We start from the raw sequence: 13,086 nt of genomic DNA on the forward strand, positions 1-13,086 counted from the left end.
CCGTACCCAGTGGGATATCCTGCCGTACCCAGTGGGATATCCTGCCGTGTGGGATATCCTGCCGTACCCAGTGGGATATCCTCCTGTACCCAGTGGGATACCCTGCCGTACCCAGTGGGATACCCTGCCGTACCCAGTGGGATATCCTGCCGTACCCAGTGGGATACCCTGCCGACCCAGTGGGATACCCAGTGGGATATCCTGCCGTACCCAGTGGGATATCCTGCCGTACCCAGTGGGATACCCTGCCGACCCAGTGGGATACCCTGCCGTACCCAGTGGGATACCCTGCCGTACCCAGTGGGATATCCTGCCGTACCCAGTGGGATACCCTGCCGACCCAGTGGGATACCCTGCCGACCCAGTGGGATACCCTGCCGTACTCGGTGGGATATCCTGCCGTACCCAGTGGGATATCCTGCCGTACCCGGTGGGATATCCTCCTGTACCCAGTGGGATATCCTGCCGTACCCAGTGGGACATCCTCCTGTACCCAGTGGGATACCCTGCCGTACCCAGATTCTACCCTGCCGTACCCAGATTCTGCCGTACAGAGATTCTGACGTACAGAGATTCTCACAAAAGTTCGCTCTACCGGGGCTCCCGAGTGGCGCGGCTGTCTAAGGTACTGCATCTCAGTCACTACAGACACCCTGGTACAGATACCCTGGTACAGACACCCTTGTTCCATTCCAGGCTGTATCACAACTGGCTGTGATTGGGAGTCCCATAGGGTGGCACACAATTGGCCCAGCGTCGTCCGCGATTGGCCCGGGGTAGGCCATCATTGTAAATAATATTTTGTTCTTATCTGACTTGTCTAGTTAAATACAAGTTAAATATAGCAGTTACCACTGGACAGGGTTTTGGGGCCGGGGAACATCACATTGATGCAAACATATTCTGATCTCTGAAACTGACAGTAAATCTGAACAACTGTCTGTCTATCTATTAGTGAAAAACAGACAGACAAAGAGAGCGAGGCGGAGAGAGAGAGAGAGAGAAAGAGAGGAACACTGCCGCTACCTCGCTCTCCAACCAAGGTGTGTGAATTGAGGAGCGAACTGAAATGACTGAATATCCTGTTCACTTCAGAGTGAGGAGAGTTATTTATATATATTAGAGCGCTGGACAGACAGAGGGAAGAGGAGTGGGAGAGACATGGTTATACTGTATATTAGAGGGCTGGGAAGAGGAGTGGGAGAGAGGGAGAGACATGGTTATACTGTATATTAGAGGGCTGGACAGACAGAGAGAAGAGGAGTGGGAGAGACATGGTTATACTGTATATTAGAGGGCTGGGAGAGGAGTGGGAGAGAGGGAGAGACATGGTTATACTGTATATTAGAGGGCTGGGAAGAGGAGTGGGAGAGACATGGTTATACTATATATTAGAGGGCTGGGGAGAGGAGTGGGAGAGAGGGAGAGACATGGTTATACTGTATATTAGAGGGCTGGACAGACAGAGAGAAGAGGAGTGGGAGAGACATGGTTATACTGTATATTAGAGGGCTGGACAGACAGAGAGAAGAGGAGAGGGAGAGACATGGTTATACTGTATATTAGAGGGCTGGACAGACAGAGAGAAGAGGAGTGGGAGAGACATGGTTATACTGTATATTAGAGGGCTGGACAGACAGAGAGAAGAGGAGAGGGAGAGACATGGTTATACTGTATATTAGAGGGCTGGACAGACAGAGAGAAGAGGAGTGGGAGAGACATGGTTATACTGTATATTAGAGGGCTGGACACAAATCAAATCAAATCAAATGTATTTATATAGCCCTTCGTACATCAGCTGATATCTCAAAGTGCTGTACAGAAACCCAGCCTAAAACCCCAAACAGCAAGCAATGCAGGTGTAGAAGCACGGTGGCTAGGAAAAATTCCCTAGAAAGGCCAAAACTTAGAGAGGAACCAGGCTATGTGGGGTGGCCAGTCCTCTTCTGGCTGTGCCGGGTGGAGATTATAACAGAACATGGCCAAGATGTTCAAATGTTCATAAATGACCAGCATGGTCGAATAATAGTAAGGCAGAACAGTTGAAACTGGAGCAGCAGCATGGCCAGGTGGACTGGGGACAGCAAGGAGTCATCATGTCAGGTAGTCCTGGTGCATGGTCCTAGGGCTCAGGTCCTCCGAGAGAGAGAAAGAAAGAGAGAAGGAGAGAATTAGAGAACGCACACTTAGATTCACACAGGACACCGAATAGGACAGGAGAAGTACTCCAGATATAACAAACTGACCCCAGCCCCCCGACACATAAACTACTGCAGCATAAATACTGGAGGCTGAGACAGGAGGGGTCAGGAGACACTGTGGCCCCATCCGAGGACACCCCCGGACAGGGCCAAACAGGAAGGATATAACCCCACCCACTTTGCCAAAGCACAGCCCCCACACCACTAGAGGGATATCTTCAACCACCAACCTACCATCCTGAGACAAGGCTGAGTATAGCCCACAAAGATCTCCGCCACGGCACAACCCAAGGGGGGGCGCCAACCCAGACAGGATGACCACAACAGTGAATCAACCCACTCAGGTGACGCACCCCCTCCAGGGACGGCATGAGAGAGCCCCAGTAAGCCAGTGACTCAGCCCCTGTAATAGGGTTAGAGGCAGAGAATCCCAGTGGAAAGAGGGGAACCGGCCAGGCAGAGACAGCAAGGGCGGTTCGTTGCTCCAGAACCTTTCCGTTCACCTTCCCACTCCTGGGCCAGACTACACTCAATCATATGACCCACTGAAGAGATGAGTCTTCAGTAAAGACTTAAAGGTTGAGACCGAGTTTGCGTCTCTGACATGGATAGGCAGACCGTTCCATAAAAATGGAGCTCTATAGGAGAAAGCCCTGCCTCCAGCTGTTTTCTTAGAAATTCTAGGGACAATTAGGAGGCCTGCGTCTTGTGACCGTAGCGTACGTGTAGGTATGTACGGCAGGACCAAATCAGAGAGATAGGTAGGAGCAAGCCCATGTAATGCTTTGTAGGTTAGCAGTAAAACCTTGAAATCAGCCCTTGCTTTGACAGGAAGCCAGTGTAGAGAGGCTAGCACTGGAGTAATATGATCAAATTTTCTTGTTCTAGTCAGGATTCTAGCAGCCGTATTTAGCACTAACTGAAGTTTATTTAGTGCTTTATCCGGGTAGCCGGAAAGTAGAGCATTGCAGTAGTCTAACCTAGAAGTGACAAAAGCATGGATTCATTTTTCTGCATCATTTTTGGACAGAAAGTTTCTGATTTTTGCAATGTTACATAGATGGAAAAAAGCTGTCCTCGAAATGGTCTTGATATGTTCTTCAAAAGAGACACACAGAGGAGTGGGAGAGAGGGAGAGAGATGGTTATACTGTGGAGTCCGGTTCCCTTAATAAAGATGAGAAAAAATGACTATAAAATAAATAAAAATACTGAGCTATATTGTATTTTATTTAAAAAAAAGTTGTATTATATTATACTAATACAATTGCTCAGATAAATATTTTTTTTCTTCTCAAAAAGCTAAGGGTGATAAGTTTTGACACCCCTGTTTTCAATACCTTTCAACGCATCACCTTGTGAGGATCAAGGCACTGGGCTTTTTCCTAAAATGTTTTATGAGTTGGAGAACCCATTGGAAGGGATCGTAGACCATTCCTCCGTACAGAATCCTTCCAGATCCTTGATATCCTTCGTCTGTACTTATGTTCTACACTCTTCACTTCAAACCACAGGTTTTCAATAGGTTTCAAGTCCAGAGACTGAGATGGCCATTACAAAATGATGATTTTGTGTCCAGTTAACCATTTCTTTGTGGATTTTGATGTGTGCTTGGGGTTATTGTCTTGCTGGAAGATCAACTTGTGGCCAAGTTCCAGCCTCCTGGTAGAGGCCACCAGGTTTTTGGCTAAAATGTCCTGGTACTAGGTCAAGTTTGTGATGTCCTTGACCATAACATCATAGATCCAGCAACATATTTTACAGTAGGTTTGAGGTTATTTTCTGTATTCTCATCTCGACAAACTCACCACTGGCCAAAGGGCTCTATTTCTACGTCATCCAACAAACGTAAACGCCTGGAGTTTAACTAAGCGGTGTTGGCACTTGGATTGGAACCAGTGCTGTGGTCAGATGACATGAAAATAGAGCCCTTTGGCCACGCCAACTAGTGGTGGATTTGGCGTCTAAATTATTACCTGTTAAACAACATCTCTTTCTCTGGGAAATGGTATTGGTATAAAATAATATAATTTCCCCATTTTGTTGAGGATACAATATAATATCTATATTATTTTATACAGTCTGTTTTGCTAATCTTTATCAAGAGTGCCAATCATTTCAGACCCCACTGTACATTAGAGGGCTGGAGAGTCAGTCTATATATATCTGTGCTGCTCTCCATCCATCCTGCGCAGGGTCCGAGCCAAAAGAAAAACTCCCCTTTCAACACCTCATCAGACTGCTATAAATACCCACCTCAGGGTGGTAGGATGTGTGTATGTATGTGCGTGTGCGTGTATACGTGCGTGGGTATAAGTGTGACGGGGTTGAGAGACGCGTGGTTCAAATTAACAGAACAGGAAGTGGTGAAATAGCACAGGAAGTGACATCATTGGTCAGCAATGCACATGTTCCTGTTGTGGGTTTCAGGCATGGCTAAAATAAAGAAGTGTAGTATGTGAAATGGTGTATGATGCGTTGTGTAGTTATGGTTTGAGTTCAGTCTTTATTGTCAGTCCCGCTGTGCAGATGATCAGATGTTTAACAGCTCAGGAACCACATCATTATTATATAGCTATCTCCTCTGATGTGGGGCATAACTTCTACTAGCTATCTCCTCTGATGTGGGGCATAACTTCTACTAGCTATCTCCTCTGATGTAGGGCATAACTTCTACTAGCTATCTCCTCTGATGTGGGGCATAACTTCTACTAGCTATCTCCTCTGATGTGGGGCATAACTTCTACTAGCTATCTCCTCTGATGTAGGGCATAACTTCTACTAGCTATCTCCTCTGATGTGGGCCATAACTTCTACTAGCTATCTCCTCTGATGTAGGGCATAACTTCTACTAGCTATCTCCTCTGATGTGGGGCATAACTTCTACTAGCTATCTCCTCTGATGTAGGGCATAACTTCTACTAGCTATCTCCTCTGATGTAGGGCATAACTTCTACTAGCTATCTCCTCTGATGTGGGGCATAACTTCTACTAGCTATCTCCTCTGATGTGGGGCATAACTTCTACTAGCTATCTCCTCTGATGTAGGGCATAACTTCTACTAGCTATCTCCTCTGATGTAGGGCATAACTTCTACTAGCTATCTCCTCTGATGTAGGGCATAACTTCTACTAGCTATCTCCTCTGATGTGGGGCATAACTTCTACTAGCTATCTCCTCTGATGTAGGGCATAACTTCTACTAGCTATCTCCTCTGATGTGGGCCATAACTTCTACTAGCTATCTCCTCTGATGTAGGGCATAACTTCTACTAGCTATCTCCTCTGATGTAGGGCATAACTTCTACTAGCTATCTCCTCTGATGTAGGGCATAACTTCTACTAGCTATCTCCTCTGATGTAGGGCATAACTTCTACTAGCTATCTCCTCTGATGTGGGGCATAACTTCTACTAGCTATCTCCTCTGATGTAGGGCATAACTTCTACTAGCTATCTCCTCTGATGTAGGGCATAACTTCTACTAGCTATCTCCTCTGATGTGGGGCATAACTTCTACATTTGTATTGTTATAGCTATCTCCTCTGATGTAGGGCATAACTTCTACATTTGTATTGTTATAGCTATCTCCTCTGATGTAGGGCATAACTTCTACATTTGTATTGTTATAGCTATCTCCTCTGATGTAGGGCATAACTTCTACATTTGTATTGTTATAGCTATCTCCTCTGACGTAGGGCATAACTTCTACATTTGTATTGTTATAGCTATCTCCTAAGATGTAGGGCATAACTTCTACATTTGTATTGTTATAGCTATCTCCTAAGATGTGGGGCATAACTTCTACATTTGTATTGTTATAGCTATCTCCTAAGATGTGGGGCATAACTTCTACATTTGTATTGTTATAGCTATCTCCTAAGATGTGGGGCATAACTTCTACATTTGTATTGTTATAGCTATCTCCTAAGATGTGGGGCATAACTTCTACATTTGTATTGCTGTTGCTAGTTTTTCTAACTAAACTGTACACTGTGTATATTGCAGTGTAATGTGATGCTGTCTGCCTGTCTGTCCTGTCCTATGTGATGTAGATGGGTCGTCTGGATAAGAACCACCCGTTGGTGACTGGCCATACTGGGCCTGTCCTGGACATCGACTGGTGCCCTCACAACGACAACATCCTGGCATCCTGCTCAGAAGACACCACAGCCATGGTAAGGCTGGCAGTGTGTGTGTGTGTGTGTGTGTGTGATATCATAGGAAACCATTATAATGTATCAACTGTCAGCGTTTTTAAGAACTGTCCCTGGTCTGCTGTTCATCTAACGATCTGTTAAACCAAAGGTCCTGACTCTCCGTAGTCAGTAATGATCCCATGAGGAGAACTATAGTACTGTAGTGTGGGATGTTAGCCTCGGTGTCCTGCCTAAATGCCTCACTTATAACAAGGGCTGAGGACTCAGGTTTGGTGTGTGTGGGAAAATAGAAAGGTGGGTGGTGTTAGGGGGACAGCGTGGTAGGTGGAGGGAAGGGGTGCTGCCTGCAGAGGGATGGGGTGTGTGGGGGGGGGGGGGGGGGGTTGTTGGGGTAATGGCTGGTTGGTATTTATAAACATGTGTTAACACAGCTCCCCTGAATACCCCTCTGCCTCATCCACCAATCAGATGACAGAGCCTCTCAGGATGAGCAGGGATGAGATATCAAAGCTGTGTGTGTGTGTGTCTGTGTGTGTGTGTGTGTGTGCGTGTGTGTGTGTGCGTGTCTGTGTGTCTGTGTGTGTTTGCAAGGAATGTGGTTTATCAGACCTAGTGCTACAGTCCTCCAAGACCTTGCATCACAAGGGCAGCACAAGGACAAGTGTGTGTGTGTGTGTGTGTGTGTTTTCTTGCGTTCTGGTTTTATCAAAGAAGGAACGTGTTGATGGAAACAAGGGATTTTGTGATAAAGAACACATATAGTATATATTACAGTGAAATCAAGCTAAAGGAGTAGATATCATATGGTGATACAGTCAGTAGGATTCAAACCAGAGGTTCTGTCTTGTAATGGCTGCTTGTGTGAACTAATGATGTACAGCACTGGCTGTTTATGATTCCATTTGTTACTACACTGATGCCTTTGTGTGTTCTGGAAATGGGATAGAGCATGGTCGGTCAGTCGCGGTCGGTCCCAGCTCTCTTCAGGTCATTGACCAGGTCCTGCCGTGTAGTTCTGGGCTGATCCCTCACGATCATTGATGCCCCACGAGGTGAGCTCTTGCATGGAGCCCCAGACCGAGGGTGATTGACCGTCATCTTGAACTTTTTTCATTTTCTAATAATTGCGCCAACAGTTGTTGCCTTCTCACCAAGCTGCTTGCCTATTGTCCTGTAGCCCATCCCAGCCTTGTGCAGGTCTACAATTTAACCCTGATGTCCTTACACAGCTCTCTGGTCTTGGCCATTGTGGAGAGGTTGGAGTCTGTTTGATTGAGTGTGTGGACAGGTGTCTTTTATACAAGTAACGAGTTCAAACAGGTGCAGTTAATACAGGTAATGAGTGGAGAACAGGAGGGCTTCTTAAAGAAAAACTAACAGGTTTGTGAGAGACGGAATTCTTACTGGTTGGTAGGTGATCAAATACTTATGTCATGCAATAAAATGCAAATTAATTACTTAAAAATCATACAATGTGATTTTCTGGATTTTTGTTTTTAGATTCCGTCTCTCACAGTTGAAGTGTACCTATGATAAAAAATGACAGACCTCTACATGCTTTGTAAGTAGGAAAACCTGCAAAATCGGCAGTGTTTCAAATACTTGTTCTCCCCACTGTAGATAGCAGCTGTCCAGGCTTGACATTGTGACCAGAGAAGAAGGCCTTAGCTGTAATGTCATCCTTTGGATTTCACAGACAAAAAGACATGGCTTACTGGGCCAGCTAACTTGGCTATCATTAGAGTGTGATTATGTGTGTGTGAAGGGGGGAGAGAGAGTGTGTGTTTGTGTTTGAAAACACACACACACACACACACCAAAAATTGGTGAGGGGGGGTGGTTGGAGTAGCACATTTAATTGAATTAAGTATGGAAAATTTTTCTCTAAGATATAGTACTGGAATTAGGTCATAGTAATGTTCTTTGTGTCCCAATGTGTAACGGTATTATGTGTCCCCCTGTTCCCCTGTAGGTGTAACGTTGTATTGTGTCCAAGTGTAGGTGTAACAATATTATGTGTCCCCCTGTATATATAACATTGTATTGTGTCCCTGTGTAGGTGTAACATTATTATGTGTCCCCCTGTATGTATAACATTGTATTGTGTCCCTGTGTAGGTGTAAGATTATTATGTGTCCCCCTGTAGCTGTAACATTGTATTGTGTCCCTGTGTAGGTGTAACATTATTATGTGTCCCCCTGTAGCTGTAACATTGTATTGTGTCCCTGTGTAGGTGTAACATTATTATGTGTCCCCCTGTAGCTGTAACATTGTATTGTGTCCCTGTGTAGCTGTAACATTGTATTGTGTCCCTGTGTAGGTGTAACATTATTATGTGTCCCCCTGTATGTATAACATTGTATTGTGTCCCTGTGTAGGTGTAACATTATTATGTGTCCCCCTGTAGCTGTAACATTGTATTGTGTCCCTGTGTAGGTGTAACATTATTATGTGTCCCCCTGTAGCTGTAACATTGTATTGTGTCCCTGTGTAGCTGTAACATTGTATTGTGTCCCTGTGTAGCTGTAACATTATTATGTGTCCCCCTGTAGCTGTAACATTGTATTGTGTCCCTGTGTAGCTGTAACATTATTATGTGTCCCCCTGTAGCTGTAACATTGTATTGTGTCCCTGTGTAGCTGTAACAATAGAATGGGTTTCTCCATTCAAGTTAATGATGGCATAATGGGTGGACTGGCGGCCATGTTTGGGTGTACCCATAGGAGCAAAGCAGGAAGTAAAAGCTACAGTAGGTTGAAGACCTAGAGAATGATAGAGGCCTCTAGTGGCCAGAAGACCGTTATAGCATGGGCAGTGTCATTGAGGACTTCCACCATGGCATATATCATTATATTATATTATTAAAGTAGTCAACTGGGATGGGATTCCTATGGGTTATAACCTAAATGGCGCGGCCCATGCTGTCACAGACACTATAATGGCACAGATATAAAAATGAGTCCTCTATCTATCTCTATGGTTGAAGATGACTAAGGTGAAGACAACAAGACCTCTATCTATCTCTATTGTTGAAAATGACTAAGGTGAAGACAACGAGACCTCTCATCCAATGGGTTTTGAGAGGGAGGAGAGAAGACGTGAGGAATATGATCTATCTCTATGGTTGAAGATGACTAAGGTGAAGGCAATGAGACCTCTATCTATCTCTATGGTTGAAGATGACTAAGGTGAAGACAATGAGACCTCTATCTATCTCTATGGTTGAAAATGACTAAGGTGAAGACAATGAGACCTCTATCTATCTCTATGGTTGAAGGTGACTAAGGTGAAGACAACGAGACCTCTATCTATCTCTATGGTTGAAGATGACTAAGGTGAAGACAATGAGACCTCTATCTATCTCTATGGTTGAAGATGACTAATGTGAAGACAATGAGACCTCTATCTATCTCTATGGTTGAAGGTGACTAAGGTGAAGACAACGAGACCTCTATCTATCTCTATGGTTGAAGATGACTAAGGTGAAGACAATGAGACCTCTATCTATCTCTATGGTTGAAGATGACTAAGGTGAAGACAACGAGACCTCTATCTATCTCTATGGTTGAAGCTGACTAAGGTGAAGACAACGAGACCTCTCATCCAATGGGTTTTGAGAGGGAGGAGAGAAGACGTGAGGAAATGCAATTGAGATTCTCCCCTTTGTTACCTTCAGCCGAGAGTAAAAGCAGGAAGTCAATCTGGGGCGGCAGGGTAGCCTAGTGGTTAGAGAGTTGGACTAGTAACCGGAAAGGTTGCAAGTTCAAACCCCTGAGCTGATAAGGTACAATCTGTCGTTCTGCCCCTGAACAGGCAGTTAACCCACTGTTCCTAGGCTGTCATTGAAAATAAAACTTTGTTCTTAACTGACTTAGTTAAATAAAGATTAAAAAAACAAATCTGTTCAGCACCTACACGTGCTGAAATTTGTTGAATCAACTCAACTGACATTACAAAAAATACATTGCATGAGCCGCATCATTTAAAGGAATATTCTACATTACCATGGAAATTATTGTGTCACAAAACCAAGCAGCCATTTGCGAATGTACCCGTGATACTGTATATAATGACGAGATGATCTCCCCCTTAACAATGCGAGACGTCCCAAATAGCGGGGAGGCAGGTGATCTCCTTATCGCTACATTCCCGCGTGGACAAATTTTGACGCCATGAGTCAACTCATACATGAATATAGATATGGCATATCTCCATGAGTCTACCAGTCAAATTGCCAGGCTTAGAGGATCCAAAACCGTTCTAGTTATTCTATTTCTATGCGTGTAACGTCGTTATGTGTCATCCTTTAGGTCGTGTAACGTCGTTATGTGTCATCATTTAGGCGTGTAACGTCGTTATGTGTCATCCTTTAGGCGTGTAACGTCGTTATGTGTCATCCTTTAAGCGGGTAACGTCGTTATGTGTCATCCTTTAGGCGTGTAACGTCGTTATGTGTCATCCTTTAGGCGGGTAACGTTGTTATGTGTCATCCTTTAGGCGTGTAACGTCATTATGTGTCATCCTTTAGGCGTGTAACATTGTTATGTGTCATCCTTTAGGCGTGTAACGTCGTTATGTGTCATCCTTTAGGCGTGTAACGTTGTTATGTGTCATCCTTTAGGCGTGTAACGTTATGTGTCATCCTTTAGGTGTGTAACGTCGTTATGTGTCATCCTTTAGGCGTGTAATGTTATGTGTCATCCTTTAGGCGTGTAACGTCGTTATGTGTCATCCTTTAGGCGTGTAATGTTATGTGTCATCCTTTAGGCGTGTAACGTCGTTATGTGTCATCCTTTAGGCGTGTAATGTCGTCATGTGTCATCCTTTAGGCGTGTAACGTCGTTATGTGTCATCCTTTAGGCGTGTAATGTTGTTATGTGTCATCCTTTAGGTGTGTAACGTTGTTATGTGTCATCCTTTAGGCGTGTAATGTCGTTATGTGTCATCCTTTAGGTCGTGTAACGTCGTTATGTGTCATCCTTTAGGCGTGTAACGTCGTTATGTGTCATCCTTTAGGTGTGTAACGTTATGTGTCATCCTTTAGGTGTGTAACGTTATGTGTCATCCTTTAGGCGTGTAACGTCGTTATGTGTCATCCTTTAGGTGTGTAACGTTGTTATGTGTCATCCTTTAGGCGCGTAACGTCGTTATGTGTCATCCTTTAGGCGCGTAACGTCGTTATGTGTCATCCTTTAGGCATGTAATGTTATGTGTCATCCTTTAGGCATGTAACGTCGTTGTGTCATCCTTTAGGCGTGTAACGTCGTTATGTGTCATCCTTTAGGCTCGTAACGTTATGTGTCATCCTTTAGGTCGTGTAACGTTATGTGTCATCCTTTAGGCTCGTAACGTTATGTGTCATCCTTTAGGTCGTGTAACGTTATGTGTCATCCTTTAGGCGTGTAACGTCGTTATGTGTCATCCTTTAGGTCGTGTAACGTTATGTGTCATCCTTTAGGCTCGTAACGTTATGTGTCATCCTTTAGGCGTGTAACGTTATGTGTCATCCTTTAGGTCGTGTAACGTTGTGTGTCATCCTTTAGGCGTGTAACGTCGTTATGTGTCATCATTTAGGCGGGTAACGTTATGTGTCATCCTTTAGGTGTGTAACATCGTTATGTGTCATCATTTAGGCGGGTAACGTTATGTGTCATCCTTTAGGTGTGTAACATCGTTATGTGTCATCATTTAGGCGGGTAACGTTATGTGTCATCCTTTAGGCAGGTAACGTTATGTGTCATCATTTAGGCGGGTAACGTTATGTGTCATCCTTTAGGCGTGTAACGTTATGTGTCATCCTTTAGGTCGTGTAACGTTATGTGTCATCCTTTAGGCTCGTAACGTTATGTGTCATCCTTTAGGTCGTGTAACGTTATGTGTCATCCTTTAGGCGTGTAACGTCGTTATGTGTCATCCTTTAGGTCGTGTAACGTTATGTGTCATCCTTTAGGCTCGTAACGTTATGTGTCATCCTTTAGGCGCGTAACGTTATGTGTCATCCTTTAGGTCGTGTAACGTTGTGTGTCATCCTTTAGGTGTGTAACGTCGTTATGTGTCATCATTTAGGCGGGTAAAGTTATGTGTCATCCTTTAGGTGTGTAACATCGTTATGTGTCATCATTTAGGTCGTGTAACATTGTGTGTCGTCCTTTAGGTGTGTAACGTCGTTATGTGTCATCATTTAGGCGGGTAAAGTTATGTGTCATCCTTTAGGTGTGTAACATCGTTATGTGTCATCATTTAGGTCGTGTAACGTTGTGTGTCATCCTTTAGGTGTGTAACGTCGTTATGTGTCATCATTTAGGCGGGTAAAGTTATGTGTCATCCTTTAGGTGTGTAACGTCGTTATGTGTCATCCTTTAGGTGTGTAACGTCGTTATGTGTCATCCTTTAGGCGCGTAACGTTATGTGTCATCCTTTAGGCGTGTATGTCGTTATGTGTCATCCTTTAGGTCGTGTAACGTCGTTATGTGTCATCCTTTAGGTCGTGTAACGTCGTTATGTGTCATCCTTTAGGTCGTGTAACGTCGTTATGTGTCATCCTTTAGGTCGTGTAACGTCGTTATGTGTCATCCTTTAGGCGCGTAACGTTGTTATGTGTCATCCTTTAGGTGTGTAACGTCGTTATGTGTCATCCTTTAGGTGTGTAACGTTGTTATGTGTCATCCTTTAGGTGTGTAACGTTGTTATGTGTCATCCTTTAGGCGTGTAACGTTATGTGTCATCCTT

The 13,086-nt window shown here is 44.3% G+C and overlaps 1 protein-coding gene across 1 annotated transcript in view; it reads left to right on the top strand.

The window, feature by feature from the left end:
* LOC115146857 (coronin-6) overlaps positions 1–13,086 on the top strand; it is a 45,598-nt gene that overhangs the window by 15,515 nt on the left and 16,997 nt on the right. Inside the window, exon 3 of the mRNA XM_065004930.1 lies at positions 6,253–6,375. Coding sequence (XP_064861002.1) covers positions 6,253–6,375 — 123 coding nt within the window. The remainder of the gene's footprint in view (positions 1–6,252; positions 6,376–13,086) is intronic.

The sequence above is a fragment of the Oncorhynchus nerka genome, linkage group LG19, assembly GCF_034236695.1.
Source record: "Oncorhynchus nerka isolate Pitt River linkage group LG19, Oner_Uvic_2.0, whole genome shotgun sequence".
NCBI lineage: Eukaryota > Metazoa > Chordata > Actinopteri > Salmoniformes > Salmonidae > Oncorhynchus > Oncorhynchus nerka.